This window comes from Protopterus annectens, chromosome 16.part0 (assembly GCF_019279795.1).
Source record: "Protopterus annectens isolate FY-2018-M chromosome 16.part0, PAN1.0, whole genome shotgun sequence".
In the NCBI taxonomy this organism is placed as follows: Eukaryota; Metazoa; Chordata; order Ceratodontiformes; family Protopteridae; genus Protopterus; species Protopterus annectens.
This window is the reverse complement of record NC_056750.1, coordinates 842,668,205-842,687,182: the sequence shown is the minus strand read 5'-3', so window position 1 is coordinate 842,687,182 and position 18,978 is coordinate 842,668,205. Positions and strand designations below refer to the sequence as shown.

The 18,978-nt window shown below is 42.5% G+C and overlaps 1 protein-coding gene across 1 annotated transcript in view; it reads right to left on the bottom strand.

Annotated features, from left to right (window-relative positions):
* The window catches only part of LOC122790669 (serine/threonine-protein kinase Sgk1-like), a 135,514-nt gene that overhangs the window by 86,852 nt on the left and 29,684 nt on the right, over window positions 1-18,978 (bottom strand). Inside the window, exon 2 of the mRNA XM_044058191.1 lies at window positions 9,537-9,663. Within this exon, the coding sequence (XP_043914126.1) occupies window positions 9,537-9,663 (127 nt within the window). The remainder of the gene's footprint in view (window positions 1-9,536; window positions 9,664-18,978) is intronic.

Below are 18,978 nucleotides of genomic sequence, written 5' to 3'. Positions count from 1 at the left end.
TAGGCAAATGAATAGTTTGGTTTAAGGCCACACTAGAAACCACTTTAGGCATAAAGGAAGGATTAGTACGCAAAGATACCCTATCCTTATGAAAAATCAGGAAAGGCTCCACTGCCATAAGGGCCTATAACTCAGAAACCCTTCTTGCAGAGGTAATGGCCAACAAAAAAGCAGTTTTCCATGACAAATACTTTAACTCAGCCGTAGCTGCAGGCTCAAAAGGTTGTAGAGTAAGCTTTTCCAACACAAAATTGAGATCCCAAGCCGGAGTAGGAGCTCTACGTGGGGGTCTTATGTTCTTTGCCCCTCTAAGAAATTGCTTAAACAAAGGGTGAGAGAATAAAGGAGGGTCACAGTCATAGTGAGCAGAAATGGCAGCAGCATGAATCTTTATAGAGGAGAAAGACAAACCTTTGTCCAATAACTCAGTAAGATATTGAAGAGAAGCACTTAAATTAGGCCTTGAAATATCAAAGTCATTCGCTTTGCTCCAAATAAAAAATCTCCTCCATTTATCAGCATAAACTTTCCTTGTACTAGGCCTTCTGGCCTCCAAAATAACATTCAAAACTTGTTGTGGAAGCTGAGACCCTCCAGGGTCTAAAACAGAATATGCCAGGCTGTTAGATGCAGAGACTGAATCCTGACATTGAGGAAATGATTGCCCTCCTGAGACAAAAGATGCGGAATCAAAGGTAGAGGCCATGGAGGCTCCCGTACTAAACTCCTCAGTAGTGGGTACACCAGTGCTGTCGAGGCCAATCCGGCGCTATCAGAATCATGGATGGCTTGTCTTGTCTGGCCTTCAAGAGTACCTTGGGGAGGAGAGGCAGAGGTGGAAAGGCATAAACATGAAGATTGCTCCAACTGAATGACAGAGCATCCACCCTCCAAGCTGTGTGATGAAACATTTTTGTGCAAAACTTTGGCAACTGGTAATTTAGTGGAGAAGCGAACAGATCCATGTCTGGAGTCCCCCATAACACTGTCAACTTTTGAAATACTTGAGGATCCAATTTCCACTCGTGAGGATCCACTATTTGTCTGCTCAACACATCTGCTAAGGAGTTCTGTGCTCCTGGTAGAAACCTTGCCTGAAGATTGAGGTGTAAACTGAGAGCCGTCTCCCACAAAATCATCACTTGTCTGCAAAGAGGGTGTGAATGGGTTCCCCCTTGCTTGTTGATGTACCACATGACAGTAGTGTTGTCTGTTTGAATCAACACCTGCCCTGGGAGAAGTAAATCCTTGAAAGCCATTAATGCAAATTGGACTGCTAACATCTCCTTCAAGTTGATATGTAAATGTTGAAGTTTGACAGGCCACGTGTCTTGCACCCATTTTCCATTGAGGTGTGCTCCCCAAGCCTTGTCCGAGGCATCTGTCGTTAGAATCTGACTTGCCTCTGGTCGGGTCACAGAGAGTCCCTTGTTTAGGTGACATTCCTGAGCCCACCACAGAAATTCCTTCTGAATGCAAGGTATTATCTGAATGACAGTGTCTAGATCCTGGCAGTGTTGTGTCCACACGTTTTTGAGATACCATTGAAGCTTCCTCATATGCAGTTTGGCATTGGGAAGCACCACAATACAAGATGCCATGAACCCCAAGGCTTGAAGGACTGTCCTTGCAGTCAGCCTGGACTGTAGAGACATTTGATGGAAATAAAGAGAAAGGCTTCTTTGTTTGTCCGGGGTCAAAAAGGCCATCTGGGCAGCTGTATTCAGTCTCACACCCAGAAAGCACATGTCCTGAGAGGGTACTAGACTGGACTTTGTTTCGTTCACAGAATACCCTAGGCATCTTAACACTGCCATCACATACTGTAGATGATGAAGAAGTTTGTCCTTGTCCTGTGCAATAATCAGGCAATCGTCCAAATAAGGATAAATCTGTATTCCTCTTAATCTGAAAAAGGCTATCACTGGAGCCAGGACCTTTGTGAACACTCTGGGCGCAGTAGATAAGCCAAAGGGCAATGCAGAGAACTGATAATGTAAATCTCCAGCCCGAAAACGCAGGTATCTCCTGCAACTGGGCCTGATAGGAACATGAAGATAAGCTTCTTTGAGATCCAGAGTTACCATCCAATGATCTTTTCCCAACAGGGGTAAAAGCTGTTGTAACGTCAGCATCTTGAACTTTGGAATGTCCAGGTAAGTGTTGAGGATAGATAGATCCAAAATTGGTCACCATGTGTTCCCTTTCTTTGGAACTAGAAACAGGCGAGAATAAAAGCCTAGGCCCACTTCTGACAGAGGAACTGGCTGTATAGCTCCTATTTGAAGAAGTAAAGAAATTTGTTTGTGGGCCTCTATCCTTTGCCGAGGAGGAACGTCTGGCATGTCTTTGAAAGGAGGCAAAGTATGGAAATAAAACTTGTGGCCTCGGTTTATAATGTCCAATACCCATTTGTCCTGGGTGACTAAAAGCCAGTTTTGCTTGACAAGTGCTAACTTTCCTCCTAAAGGGGCTGCCAGGCAAGAGGAATCTGGCAGCTGAAAATGCCGGTCATTGGGCCTGCTTACGAAAGGACTGGCCCCTGCCCTCACCTGCAGACTGTGCAGGCGAACTCCACGTTCTAGGTCTGAAGGAGCTCTGAGCTCTGCCTCTACCACGTCTAGATCTGCTCCTGGACTGAGAATCAGTAGAAGGGTACGTCCATCCCTTAGTAGGCCAATTTCTGCTAAACTTTGGAGGTTGCACCTGCAAAAAATCTTTAACAGTCTGCATAGATTTAGCCTTGTCTTCCATTTTCTTTAATACTGACTCCACAGGAGGACCAAACAAAACTTCAGACTGTAAAGGGGCATCCAGAATTCTAGTCTTAACATGCTCTGACAAATTCTGATCCTTAAGCCAGGCGTGCCTTCGAATAACTGAACCAGTGGCAGCCACCCTGGAAGAAGCCTGTAAAGCATCAAAGCCACACTGCAAAGAATGCTTACCCACCTGTTCAGAGACATGAACCAAATCCTGCAATTCTTTACACTCTATGCCCTCTGCTAAAGCATCCACTTTAGATTTCAGCTGAGAAAGGAGGAAATTCTGATACTTCAACATGTGAAACTGGCAATTTAAAGCCCTCATTGCTAAAGTAGAAGAGGTGTACACCTTCTTACCCCATCTATCCAAAGCTCTAGCTTCCTTATCTAGAGGAACCGGATTCTTTACAACAGAAGCTCTAACACCCTTAGGCCCTTGACTAATAGTCTCTGGGTCCGCCCTAGGACTCTTATACAGATATTTATGAGCCTCAGGCACCCTGTAATATCTGTCCGGTTTAACTGGCGCAGGAGGCACAGAATCTGGATTAAGGGAAGCCTCCGAGAAAACATCTTGAACAACATCCAAAACAGGAGGTATAGCTAGGGGTCTATGCTGTGGTAAAAACAAGAATTCCCTAAGCCTCTTCCGTGAATCAGAGAAATCCTGTCCTTCCCACTTAAAATGCTCCCTCATGGAATGTAGTGTTTCTGAAAATGAAAAATCCTCAGGAGGAGAAGCAGAAGTGCATCAGAATCAGAATAAGGGGGAAAATCCTGAATGTCTTCCGCAGAAGACTCTGAATCATCTGAGGCCTGCTCCAAACTTTCCAACTCTGGCTCTACCCTGGGCCTCTTATCAGGAGGAGGCATGGAACCTCTAATTAAAGTTATCAAATCTTCTGCCATTTTAAGCATGTGCTTTTTAGGCACAGACCCTGAGGAACCAGAACTGACACCAGAGGAAGGCAAAACAGACCTGCCCTTAGAAGGAGCCTTAGACATAGTAGCAGAAGGCCTAACCACCTTAGGCACAGAAGGGAGAACAGAAACCTGAGAGGCCCCTTCAGCCTGACCTGACTCCTGTGAGGCCACATCTTGTAAAAACAAAGTACCCCCTGGGTCTCAACAGAAACTTCAGCCGGATCCACCTGTTCCACTGTAGTTTCTAAAGGACCGGCGTCCGAAACGGACGAATCATCCTGCCTAGACTTCGAAGATTTGTCTTTGCGTTTCTTCGTGGAAGCGGGCGTCGGAGGATCCGACGGCATGTTATAATTACACCGCTTGCCAAAGACTAACCTAGCGCAATCTAACCTTCGTTTTATAGTGCGCTTATTAAACCTTGCACAAAACCGACACCCGACTACGTCGTGCTCCGGTCCCAAACAAGGAATACAAAGCGAGTGGTAATCCCTATGCGGTATCTGTTTCCCACAAGAAATACAATTATTCACTTTTTCTGACATCCGGTAACTAACTGAGGCAAGAAAAAACAAAAATATTCCCCAACGGGGTACTTAGCCCAACTTGGTATCGGTCTGAAACTCCGAATACGAAAAATTTCAGAACGCCGAACGGCACTTGCAACGCTGCTTCTGCATCGGACCATGCGGCAAAAAAGACTGAGGATATGACGTCGGTCATGCGCTTTTATACCCTGACGCTCTGACGTCAGATCTCAGCACCCATGACCAACGTCAGCCTAATACTTTGGTATTCGGGCCGACCGAGGACAGCGGACTACCCATAAGTAAGGACTGCAGCAATGTGAGATGAAGAACATCACAGATGTTCGAATTTCCATCTGGCTGAACATCTCAGTGTTCGAAAGTTAATATTAGCGAATGCACAGTCCATAAATTCGAAGAATTGTACAGAGATTGCGTTACAGTGCAATTTGAGAAATTCATCCCTTTCCTCACTGTAGTGCGATTTTGGAGTTGGAATATATAGTTAGCAGGGGGGTGCAGGGGGACTGCTCCCTCCCCTGCAAAAACGTGATGTTAGTTATAGGACAGACATCATGTTATCTGTTCGGTAACAATGTCGAATCTGCTGAATTTGTTCAGCTGATCTGACATTGTGACTTGTTCTACATTTTGACGTTTGTTTTTTGTATTCGGTGTGTCGAACGGAAATTATTTTTCCATTCGACAGTTTGATAGTAAACCGTGAAATACACAGCAGCTTGGACATATTTGTATGTATGTATGTATCTAGCTTTTTATAACTGCATGATGAAAATCATTTCTGTGTAAATTGCATATTCATTAATATCAGTGACAATGCCTAACTCATTTTCTCAAAGAGGGAGTATGTAGAATAACAGGTGTGCTGTACCTTTAAGAAGCATTTCCAAGATCTGTGTGTGCAGTGCCATTTTGAAGGTGCAGCCAGTGTTTAACATCTATGTGCATGATAGCTAGTTTGTCTAGAAGCTAGTTACTTAACCTCATTTATGATGTTTGCATACAATAAAGCTGCTTAAACAAGAACCCACAATGCATGCCTGTTTTATCCTGACCTGGCGAGCGACACTTAGTATCCATATCCGTATAACAAAACTTCCAGTTTCTCAATTTTTGTATTATCTTCTGTTTAGTCTCTTCCCACATATCCTTAGCTACCACCCACAACAGTGTCATTTCTAATCCATAGTCCTAAATACTTCATTTCATCATATCCCTAAAAATATGGATATTGTTGGACCAGTTCGTGTATGGGTACATCATTTACTGCTATTGCCTTTGTTTTAGCTTCATTCATTTTATATCTTAAGATGATCTGAAACTATCTTAAAATATTCCACAACACTGTAATGTCCCTTGCATGTTGGCCACTCTTGTATGTGATCTTGTGAATGTCTCTCTTTCTGAACCACGTATTGGCTACTATCAAGCCATTTGCCAGACAGAAGTCTAGAATAGCCTCTCCTTTATTCCTGTTGCCCCACCCCTGTGGACCGAGCCAGTCCTCATATCCTGTTCTGTCTGTCCCAATATGTGCATTCAAGTCACCCATCATTAACACCAATTCATGTTGTCCTGTTTTATTTACTAGGTCCTGCAACTGCTGTCTGAATGCACTCTTTTCCTCACTATCACAACCCTACTGTGGGGCATAGGCTGAGATTATGAATACTGCCCTATCATTACACTGGAGTCTGATTGCCATGAGTCTGTCATTAATTCTAATGATATCCTTCACTGCCTTCTGAAGCCTCTCTTTCACCAGAATACCCACATCATTTCTAGCCTGCCCCCCTTCTGAGTAGTATACTCTAGATCCCAAGCCAAGTGGCTTTGCTGCTCTGTCCTTCCATCCTGTCTCCTGGATATATAGGATGTCCAGCCTCCTCTGTATCATCATGTCATCCAATTCCAAGCTGCATCCTGTCAGTGAACTTACATTAAGTGCAGCAATTCTCAGTTCATGTTTGGCAGGTTGATTGGTTTTAGGTCCAGCTTTTGCTCAACAGAGCAGTCTCAGGTAACCCAGGCTGGGCAACTAGACACTGGCCGGCCAGTAGCTTATTGACCCAGGGCTGACTGGCTTTATGGCTGACACACACTGGGCAGTACGGCACATACACTCATTCCACTGTTAACATGGGTCCCTGGCGTAGGTCACAGTAGGCCAGGTCGTCAACCCACTTATCACTGGTAACTACCCATGCCCATTCTGGCAAAATTATTAGCATGGCCGAATCATCTAGAGCAATATTTTACACAATCGAGTGGCTGGCCCTGCCACATACGTGTGTGTGTATGTAGATATATGGGTCTATATCATAAAGACGAATGTTTACTTACCCGGACGCCCAAAAGTCAACCCGTCTTCATCGAACCAGGAACACATCGATCGTCCAGAAGCGCGAAAGTGGAAACGTTGAATCGTCATGGTTGGCCCTTCTGCAGTATAGCTCCGTAAGGTAAGTGTGTGATAGTTATGGACCTTAGGGTTAAGGTGCGGGTTAAGGTATGTACATAGATGGTAATGTATGTTAGATTTAGTGTAGGGTTAGAAGTACGGTTTTGTTAAGTGTATGTGTGCGGATTATTTAGTTTGTTTGGGTTTAGCTTTTTAAGGTAAGTGTGCAACTGTTACGGACCTTAGGGTTAGGGTGCGGGTTAAGTGCATACATGGTGGTATATGTAAGATTTAGTGTAGGGTTAGAAGTAAAAAAAAAAAAAAAAAAAAAAATAATTGAAGCAGTTATGTGATTGGATACAGACGAATGCTGTTAAGTATATAATGAGAGTGAGAATGGTGTATGTTTAACTCTGATGAAACCCATGGAATAGTTGGGTGAAAGCGCTTAGTTTGATTTCCATTGGAATAAACAGTTTTATCGGAATTGGATTACTTTGTTTATTTCTATTCTAGTCTTGTTTTAAGGTCTATTATGAGAAGTAGGGTTTAGTTTAGGGTTAGAAGTAGGTTTTGGTTAGTGTATGTATGTGGTTTATTTAGTTTGTTTGTGTAGGTAGTCTGTAGTGGGCGGTGGAGTGGGACAAGTATGACAGTTCAACTTTTTGAATTTCGTGGTTTAGGGAGTTCGTGTATATGCGGTTTGCGGAATATGTGTCGACATTTAGGTATTCGGGTAAGTAAACTTTCGTCTTTATAATATAGACCCTAGATATATAGCTGTGTACACAAGCACACTAAGTAGATGGAGTTTGTGATAGTACAGTATGCAAGTCCCTCGTCGGGTGGTTCTCAGACTGAAGTTCGATTGGAAACCTATATGTTGATCACAGAAATAACTTGTGGGGCCCACAGCTGTTTCCCACTTCATAAATAGGGCAGGTATTGTTAAATATCTGCACCTGAAATAGTACGAGAAGTTAAAGACAGAAGCTGTGAATCTTATGAGACTACTTATACCTGACAAGGGCGTTAAGCATTCAGATAGTGCACATAATACTTGCCCTGTATATACATATCATCAGTAAAGTGCCTGAGTGCCATTGTGCATTACTAGCAGTCCCAGATATCAAACCCATGGCACTGATCAGTGTACATCACATTACATACTAACACTATCAAGGCATGTTACAACTGGACAGCTCACCCAGGCATGCATGAAGCACTCCCTGCAGCTCGCACATGTCCACACAAACACACATCTGACATGAGATCAGATGCTCTACAGTATTTGGCACATAACACAGCATATGTTCCATATCAGTATGATTGAAAATTCTGTCCTGAAGATAACAAGTGTACTGCACAGATGTACAGTGCGACAGTAATATGGAAAAGTATACATCCCTTTGTGTAAGACACACATGGAAGTTAGGTAAAGCCTGCTGCTGCTTTTATCCATGAGAAGATAAAGTGAAGAAATGGACACTTAAAAATGTGAGAAGGTATGTCTTGTCTCAACTTCTTTTGTTTAGACTGTGTCCACTGCAATCTTTAGGAATATCTTTGTGTCATGGAAAATGTTTTATTTGTGACAAGTTTATATACTATTTCTACAATCAAGAAACACTGTCTTTCATTACTGTATATTTTATACACACAGACATGCAATTTATTTATAGATACATGCATACAGATGTGTGTGTGTGTGTGTGTGTGTGTGTGTGTGTGTGTGTGCATAAATATGTATCTCTGTAATAACACCTCAATAGACTGACACACCACAATGTCAATGCCAAGAAAGTTGACCACAAAAAGTCGACAGCTGTGCAAGATCGACAGTCCTAAAGTGAGGAAATATTCCCTTTCCCTGGGGATTGTGCAATCTCAGTGTTACTATATATAATTAGCAGGGGGGTGAGGGTGCACAGGGTGCTTGCCCCCTGCAAAAAACAATGGTGTTTTATTTTTTTGTTGGTTGCTTGCCACAAGGAGATATATATATATATATATATGTGTGTGTGTGTGTGTGTGTGTCTAGGACACATGCTCAACTAGCATATGTCCGAATCACAAAACATCGAACACACATACACAACAGCTCTTAACATCAAAAAGAGAAAAATCTACGTTTCTGCAGGGGTGCCTAGCCCCCTGCACCCCCCACACCCCCTACTTTATCATTCTCACGCCGAGATCGCACTACAATGGGGAAAAGGGAATTTTCCCTTACCAGCACTGTAGTCCGATCTACGAAACAGGCACACATAGACGGAAGCACTTGTCGATGTTAAGTGCTTTCGTGTATCTGTGTTCGATGTTTTGTGATTCGGACATATGCTAGTTGAGCATGTGTCCGAATCCCATATATATATATATATACTGTCGTTTGGTTCAGTCAGTGGTGAAGCTCATTTGAGTGAAATCTCATCTGACAGAAAAGCACTGGTGTCATTTCTTACTGTAGAATTATCAGGGAAGTGAGTCTAGCAGAGTGTGTGGATTGCAATGTCATCTTTAAGTTGTATCCCAGATGAGTAGGCTGCAGCACTGATTCAATGTGTGTGGTGTTTTTTCTTTTTTCCTCAGTTGTGTTATCATGGATTTAGTATATATCACTAAGGGTGTGGCGGGGGGCAAGGGGATTGCCCTTCAGAAATACATTTTATGGTATATTTGCTGTGGAAAGTTTTCTGTCAAATTAGTTTTCAATCAAGTGAGTTCAACCATTTAGAATTAAATCAAATTTGCAATTAAATGACATAGATTTGTATATATATGGAGATATATGCATATGTGTAGGTGGTAGAGTGTTTGTGTGTTTAGGTATATATCTAAACACGCAAACACTCTACCTCCCACACATATGCATATAGTGATAGAGAGAGAGAGAGATACCTGGAGTTCCCTAGGCAGAAATTTTCTCACATACACCTCTGGGGAGTTCTTCTTGGAAATTATTTTCACGGCCACATTACATCGCCATCGCTCAGCAAATGCTTCATGGACTCTGCCATAGGTTCCACTAGCAATGTATAACCATATCTTCCCAGCACTCGTTCATGGTGTTTCATTTCATAAGCGGGAGATGTTTTAGCGTTTGAAGCTGGGGTTACAATACAGCCTGGCATATTGTATTCTCTAAATACCTACTTTCTGCAGCCAAAACCCCATAGGTCTATGAAAAATTCTGAAATATTTTTCAGGATAAGGATCACTTCAGTCTCAAAAAAGTGAAACCTGAACTCACGTTACTATACTTCAGTGTAAACAGAGATTGAAAAACACCAATAATAATTATTAATTCGACTTGACTTCCCGTATTAAAACTCTTGCTTGTACCTTCAGAAGGTGTTGTATACTAACTCTTCCAGTGCCTGAATCCTTCTAGAATGTTGTCTGTAGATTCCACTCATTGTGAGTTCATACAGCTGTGAGCAGGTAAGGTAAAGGCTGATTGGATGGCTTCGGAGTTCTGTGACATTGTTTAAAAAATGCTGCTACAAATGAACTGCGCATAATTCTACACATAATATGAAACAAGTAATGTAAACTTCTCTGTCCATAGTGTGAAGGAGGTAAAATTAAGGCAGATTAAAGAAGTCAGGATGATCCTAACAGCAAAGTTGATGAATGTAGGCAATCTCTGCCTAGGTATGATGCTGTGAATTAGCAGGCAGGCACTTTAATGACTGGATAACATCAAAGAGGGGATATGACTGAGGGAAGGAGTACTGTTATGGGAATTGGCTCAGCTTCCCTTTTAAATTATTGCAGATACCTAAAGCTTTAATCAGGTTGATATTTTTCCTTTGGATATATGAGTAGGTTTAATAATGAAAGTGATTCTCAAAAGGTTTATGTAATCTGGAAAAGGAAGGCACAGTAGTTCATCAAGGCATTGTCAATGCAATGTTTGTTACTGTATGCAGTATCCAAGTCAATAAATATTTAAATTGTTTACTGTTTTTCAGAATTTATGAGAAAACTTTTTCTTGTTTTTCCCTTAGGGCTAGCAGTTTGTTCGCTTGGGAATCTTATCATTTCACCAGTGAATTGTCCCACTGGTTACCAAGGTGTTAGTGTATTCCATTATTAAACATTCTCTTTTGTCTCTTTTTTGCTGCAGGCCCCTCCTCAGCATCACATCTTTTCCTAAATCCTGTACAGATCTATTAACGCCTTAACAGACAAAGACCCTGTAAGCCATTTGTTCCCCTAGGAATGATCTGAACTTATCCTGAGTGTGCCATCATCAGGACAGGGATTTTCTTGTAATCTTTGCTTTAGCTGTTAACCAGCACTAGTCTAGGGACACTTCTGGGGTTGGGTATGCAGTATACATTGTAGTAGTCTGTAACTCTCTTCTGCAAGTGATGTAAGCCCTAAAATGGCTTCCCTCTAGAATGCGACACCCTGCGCCGGTTCTCTCTGGCAGCTTCTCTTCAACCCTCAGGGAAGAAGGCAAGCACAGCACTTCTATTCTTCTCCCCACTCCAGGTGGGTTCCCATCACCAGGACCCAGTCTGCTCAGTCTCGTATCATCTGAGCATAGGCTGTAACACTGTACTCCACAGAATGAATTACAACGGGTTTTGTTTGGGAATGCAATAACTCGCACAAGGTGCAATCGCAAAACTGATAGTAAACCTATATATATATATATATATATATATATATATATATATATATATATATATATATATATACTTATACACACACACACACATATATATATATATATATATATATATATATATGTGTGTGTGTGTGTGTATGTGTGTTTGTATGTGTGTATAGGTATCCCACCCATCCCTGTCAGTCTTGTAACTCATAGTATTTAGTTAATCATATACAAGTGAGATTCTGATTTTCACAGTATCAAGGAATGTAAAACCAAAATGCAGACCTACATAGAAAAATTGGAACCGTATTCTCAATAGACTGTTTTTGCTGAGTACTTCGTTCGGATCTATATTATAAGATAGACGTTAGAAAACATCGAACAACATATGGCCGATGTCTTCAAACATCGACCTTATAAAAAGACAAAAAAAGAAAAAAAGTACCCAACGGGTTTAAGCAGGGGGGGCAAGCCCCCCTGCACCCCCTGCTACTTGAATATACCAACTCAGAGACCGCACTACACTGCAGTAAATGGAAATCTCCCCTTACGGAGATTTCCGTTTACACGCTCGAGATTCTGAGCGTTCGATATTCCCGTGTCGACAATGTCAGATTTGACATTGTTGGCTTTCAAGAATATAATTATAGACCCCTTTTTTCAGTACTGAGAAAAATAATTAAGCATATTCTTTTAACAGAAAGATGAAAAAGCTTAAATAGTTAAGGTTTATATCATTACAGCTAATTTTTATTTTATTTTTCATTTGATTCTGATACTATCCTTATAGGAAAAATGTAGCAAATGTAGTCTCAAACAGACTTATGGCATTTTTTAAAAGGAAACAGTGAAGAACAACTGGAATTGAAGCTATAAAATATTATACCACCGTTTATGTTTGCACTTTACCAACTTTGAAGATGTACCAAAATTATACAGTTTTAATTGCAAAACCAAATATTTTAAAACTCTTCAATCCTACTTGTAAAGTATAGCAAGATGTGCTATACAATATTAGGAGTTCAGACTTTTAGAAACATCCTTACAAATGAAATGGAAAACAGAAATATCCTGTTTAGGACAGCATGCGAACAGTGATAAACAAATGAAGAGATCAACAATCATAAATCCTGAGCAATAGGCAATTACAAAACAATCCAAAAAGAGAGCAGGCACTCTGAAACCAAGGATATATTTATTAAATAAACATTTGACTGTTTAGTTACTAAATTTATCCGCAGTTCTCGAGCAGCTTCTTTCTTTTTATGTGAACAGAGTTGCTGCATGTAAAGTTAGATAGCTTTTGCAAAGTGTCAGCAAGATTCAAAGATGAAGAATATAATGCATAAATCTTGTGCATGGAGTGCAATTTACTGGCAACAGCATAGCCGGCCTGCTGTAGTGATAGGTTACTCTGCACCAGGCTAACAAAGTGTGCAGTACATATGGACAAGTGTAACTCTGCATGAACAATTCAGAAAGAGGTGTGTAAAGCAGATGTTCATCGTGCATACAGCTGCAGTCATTACAGATGGGTTATCCTGCCGTCAGGCGGGTCCTCGGTCGGCCGAATTCCAAAGTCTAGGTCCGGCGTCGGTTGTCATCGCTTCTTCCCTGAAGTCAGTGCGGCAGGGGCATAAAAGAGACAGCTGACACCATTTTCTTCAGTCTTTCTTGCCGCGTGGTGCCCGAAGCAGATCGCAAGTGCCGGTCGGCCAGCTCCTGAGATTTATGAAAGTATTTCAGCCGAAGTCTTCTTTAAAGCTAAGTACCCCTTTGAGGAAACTTTTCTTGCCTCAGACCGATGTCAGACAAAGTTTATAATTGTATTTCTTGTGGGAAGCAAATACCGCATAAGGATTTCCACTCTTTCTGTATACCTTGCTTAGGCCCAGATCACGACGTCTCAGCCTGACGTTTTTGTGCTAGGTTCAACAAGCGCACTATTAAGCTCTGGGCGGAGTTCGCCCTTCATTATTTTGGCAAAAAATTTAATTATATTATGTTGTCGGACATACACCGACACCAGTTTTAAGCAAAAGACGCAAAGATAAGGACCGACATCAGAGGTCCGCACCGAGTACTGAGACAATGCTTAGGCAGACTACCGGTTCTCAGCGAGGCGCCTACGCAGCCCCTGAATACAGATGAAACTATTTTACCGGTGACTTCAGTACCCGAGGTCGCAGGCTCCTCAGTCTCCACTCCTACTGCAGATACCAATGCCACTCTTGGCGGAGAAACTCAAAATTTAGTCAGGCCTGCCATTTCTGAAGGCGTCTTCAGACCTTCCACCTTCTCTATTAAATCCTTCACTAAATTTAAAGCAGCCATGAAAACTAAAAAACAGGGTCCTCAGGCCTCCTCTCAAGGCCCCATGCCTAAAAAGCAGATGCTTAAAATGGCTGAGGATTTGATAACTCTCATCAGGGGTTCCCAACCCCCTCTGACAAAAGACCCAGATTGGAGGAAGACTAACCTTCCTCAGACCAGGCTTCTATTACCTCAGAACATTCTGAGGACCAGGATTATGCCTATTCCCCTTTCAAAGACTCTGATGTTGAGGAGTCTATTCCCTCGGTCTCCCCCCCTGAGGACTACTCTTTTGGGGAAACCCTGCATACATTGAGGGAACACTTTCACTGGGAAGGCCAAGATTACTCAGATTCCAAGAAAAGGCTCAGGGAATTTCTATTGCTCCACCAGCATAGGCCCCTGGCTATCCCTCCTGTTTTAGATATTTTGGAGGATGTGTACGCAGAAGCCAGCCTTAATCCAGATTCTTTACCTCCAGTCCCTGTTAAACCAGACCGGTATTACCGGGTCCCTGATTCTCACCAGTTCCTTTATAAAAGCCATACTGCTGACCCAGAAACTATTTCACAGGGTCCCAAGGGAATAAAGGCCTCTACTGCTAAAAACCCTTTACCTTCAGAGAGAGATTCCAGAGCATTAGAAAGGTGGGGGAAAAAGGTGTATACACCTGCCACTTTAACCATGAGGGCATTAAACTGTCAATTCCATATGTTAAAGTACCAACAGTTTTTGTTATCCCAGTTAAAAAGCAAAATGACACAAACAGAACAACCAGATTTAAAAGAGTTGCAGGATTTGTTGCATGGTGCAGAGCAAGTGGGTAAGCATACCTTGCAGTGTGGTTTTGATGCTTTAGAGGCCTCATGTAGAGCTGCTGTCACGGGATCTGTTATACGTAGACATGCTTGGCTCAAAGAGCAAACCTTACCAGATCATGTCAAAGCAAAGTTATTAGATGCACCACTTCAAAAAGATGTATTGTTTGGTGTTAAAGCTGAGGAGGTACTAAAGAAAATGGAGGAAAAAGCGAAATCTATGCAAACAGTGAAATATTTCCTGCAGGTACATCCTCCACGCTCCAGCAGAAACTGGCCTTCAAAAAATTGGTCCTTTCCAGCCACGGACAGACCTCAAAGGGGCAGATACAGACGCCCAAGGGGTAGAGAACAACCTCAAGGATCTTACAGAGCAAGACAATGGCAAGCATCAACCCCAAGAGGTGGAGAAGATCGATCACAGTCATTTAGAAAACAGACACAATGACTTCCCCCTATGCCTGCCAAGCAAAGCTTTAATGGCAGCACCTTTGGGCAGAAAACTGGCATTATTTTCAAAAAACTGGCATATTGTTACAAAAGACAAATGGATTCTGGACATTATAGACAGAGGCTACAGGTTCCACTTTCACACCCTTCCAAAAATGAGAGGTATGCCAAACCTTCCACAAAATCAAAGGGCAGAGGCACAAAGACAAACTTCCGCTCTCATGGATATGAAAGCGATTCAAGAGGTACCTGCAAAAGAACAAGGTCAAGGTTTTTACTCCAGACTATTCCTGGTACCAAGGAAAGACAAAGATTGGAGACCTATCTTAGACCTATCCATCCTAAACACATATCTACAGGTGCCAAAATTCAAGATGCTCACATTACAGCAGCTTCTTCCCATGCTGGGCAAGGAGTCTTGGCTGGTAACATTGGACCTCAAGGAAGCATACCTGCATGTCCCTATCAGACAAGATTGCAGAAGATACCTCAGATTTCTTGCAGGTTCAACCCATTACCAATTCTCTGCATTGCCCTTTGGCTTATCTACTGCGCCCAGTGTGTTTACGAAATGCCTGGCATCAGTAATTGCCTTCTGCAGACTACAAGGAATACAAATCTACCCATATCTGGACGACTGCCTGATCCAAGCGGACAGCAAGGACATTCTATTGCAGCATCTGGCGTTTGTAATAAAACTGTTAAACTTCCTGGGATACACAGTGAACAAAAAGAAATCAAAACTAATACCTTCTCAACAGATAATTTTCCTGGGTGCCAGCTTAAATACAACCACCCAGATGGCCTACCTCACGCAAGACAAACAAGGGCAACTGTCTCAATACTTCAGCAAAATGGCAACTTTCACCAGACTAACTGCAAGGAAAGTCCTGCAGGCTGTGGGATTCATGGCATCTTGCATCCTTCTAATCCCATGTGCAAAGCTGCATATGAGGAAACTACAATGGTACTTAAAAAACTTATGGTCTCAACACAGCCACAGCTTGGAAACAATTATACCACTCATTCCATGCCTTCAAAAGGAATTTTTGTGGTGGGCTCAAGCATGCCAAAGAAACACAGGTCTCCCTTTCTGTGTACCTCAAGCAACTCAAATCATCACAACGGACGCCTCAGACTACGCCTGGGGAGCACACATGGCAGATCAGTGCATTCAGGGAAAATGGTCCCAAAAAGAGAAGCACCTACACATCAACCAAAAGGAGATGCTAGCCGTGCAAAATGCTCTTATGACCTTCAAAGACCTACTGCATCCAGGCCAGCTATTGATAAGGACAGACAACACCACAGTCATGTGGTACATAAACAAATAAGGGGGAACTCATTCATACCCTCTGTGCAGGCAAGCCATGACCCTTTGGAACACAGCACTGAAATTGCAAATTCAACTACAGGCACAATTCCTGCCAGGGAAGGAAAACACACTGGCAGACAACCTAAGCAGAAATATGACAGATCCACATGAATGGAAGTTGCATCCTCAAGAATTCTCAAAGATAACTCAGGCATGGGGACAGCCAGACATAGATCTATTTGCTATCCACAGAAATTACCAGTTGAAAAAATTTTGTTCAAGGACCTTTCATCCACAGGCCTGGAAAGTGGACACACTCTCAATTGGACAACATTGACAGTTTATGCCTTCCCGCCTCTTTCTCTACTGACCAAAGTTCTATTAAAAGCCAGAGCAGAGAGGCCACAAATGATTCTCATTGCTCCAGACTGGCCATGACAACACTGGTATCCGCTCCTAAAGAGCCTGACACACTCCCCACCATGGATCCTACCTCTAGTCCCTCTTTTGTTGTCCCAGCACAACTACAAAACCCTTCACAGCCAGCTCAAAACCCTATATCTAGCTGCAAGGAAAATACCTTAATTTCCCAACAGACTCTCCTCTCCAAGGAGGTGCAGGATGTCATCTTGGAGGCCAGAAGACCTTCTACTAGAAAAGCCTACTCTAACAAATGGAAACGATTTTGTTCCTGGAATCAAGAAAACGACCAGAGTCCTTGGCCAATAAATATACCTCAAATTTTACAGTACCTAGCTGAGATGTTAAATAGTGGCCTTTCCTTCTCCTCCATCAAGATCCACGCTTCAGCCATTTCTGCACAATACAACACAGACCCTCCCCTCTATTCTCACATCCTCTATTAAGGCAGTTCCTCAAAGGGGCAAAAAATATAAAACCCCCAATGAAACTACCAGTTCCAGCTTGGGACCTCAACTTCGTATTGGAAAAGCTGACCCTGCCTCCCTTTGAGCCGGCTTCTTCAGCACAGCTACAATACTTGTCATGGAAAACAGCCTTCCTTCTGGCTATCACCTCAGCACGCAGGGTTTCGGAACTGCAGGCCCTCATGGCTGTGCAACCATTCATCATTTTCCATCAGGACAGAGTTTCCTTACGAACCAACCCTACCTTCATGCCAAAGGTAGTATCCAGTGTAGCTTTGAATCAGACTATCCACTTACCTACCTTTTATCCAAATCCACAGAACAAAGGGGAGAGACTACTACATTCCTTGGACATTCACAGACAACTTCGTTATTACTTGGACAGAACAAAGCCATTCAGGAAATCTGAGCAACTCTTTGTGTCCTATGCTACAGGTGCTCAAGGAAAGGCTATTTCCAAACAGACAATTTCAAAATGGATAGCCCACTGCATACGCTTTTATTTATTTTATTTTATTTTTTTATTTATCATTTGTTGACCGGGAAAGTCCGACTAGGTTCCACAGAGCCTGTTTTCAGCGGAGGCCTGGGGAGAAATGCTCCAGATGCATGTCTTTGGAATTGTTTTTTGTTATTCATTTAATGGAAAATCTGTGCCTGCATACATGAGATCCCACTCCACCAGGGCCCACAGCTACCTCTCTGGCTTTCCTCAGGGGGGTCCCTACCAAGGACATTTTAGAAGCAGCTACTTGGAGTTCAGTGCACACCTTCTCCAAGCACTACCACCTTCCACTATACTCAAAATCTAGAGCGGGCTTTGCCACAGCAGTCCTGCAGGGCATCCTCACTCCTCCTAGTTCCACTTAGTGCCTACCACCCTTACTTAGCTTTGGGATTCTACACATTTGTAATGACTGCAGCTGTATGCACGATGAACATAGTACAGTTTTGTACCTACCATAAATGTAGATGTTCGAGTGCTCATACAACTGCAGTCCAGGTTACCCCCCCCTCCGTCCCCTCTTAGGACAGGCCTCATGACAACCACCTTTATCATACAACCTATTTGGGGTATTCTTTTATGGTGTATTTGCTTGCAACTACTGTTTTTTGATTTATCTATATTGCATGTTTGCATAACATTATGTTTTGCCTTCCTTCTGGGGGCACCTGACATCTGGGGCAAGAAAAACTTAAGAAAATGGCGTTGGCTGCCTCTTTTATACCCCTGCCGCACTGACGTCAGGGAAGAAGTGACGACAACCGACGCCGGACCTAGACTTTGGAATTCGGCCGACCGAGGACCCGCATGACGGCAGGATAACCCATCTGTAATGACTGCAGCTGCATAAGCACTCGAACATCTACATTTATGGTAGGTACAAAACTGTACTTTTGCAGTCATCTGCGAACTTGGTCAGCCACAGTCTTTCCGTGTTAGCCTGTACCTCCGAGAAATATATACCGAACAAGAGAGGTCCCAGGATTGAGCCTTAAAACAGTGTTCAGAGACAGTAAGGACTGCCAAATTGCTAGAAACCACTGTAGCAAAGTTAATTTTACTTTCACGTGGATTAAATTTATAAAGGAGTTCCTACTGTGTAGATAACCACTAGTCTGTGATCCCACCTTCAGCTCCACCTCTTACATCAGTTTATTCAGTCTAAGTTCCTGTTTTTATTCATATGGGAAGAGACAAGGGAAACCAATTTGTTGCAGGAATTTTATCACTGGTCTGCAGTGTTTGCATTCAGTTGTCAAGAATGCATAAATGGGGAGCGATATTTCATGCATTGAACTTTCGCTACAGAATGACAACCTGCTTTTCTGCAGAAATATGCACATATACACTTAGTCTGACCAGGTCACGTGCAACAAAACCACATCGTTTTTAACAGAAATAATTCATTCTTTGATTCATAAAACACTG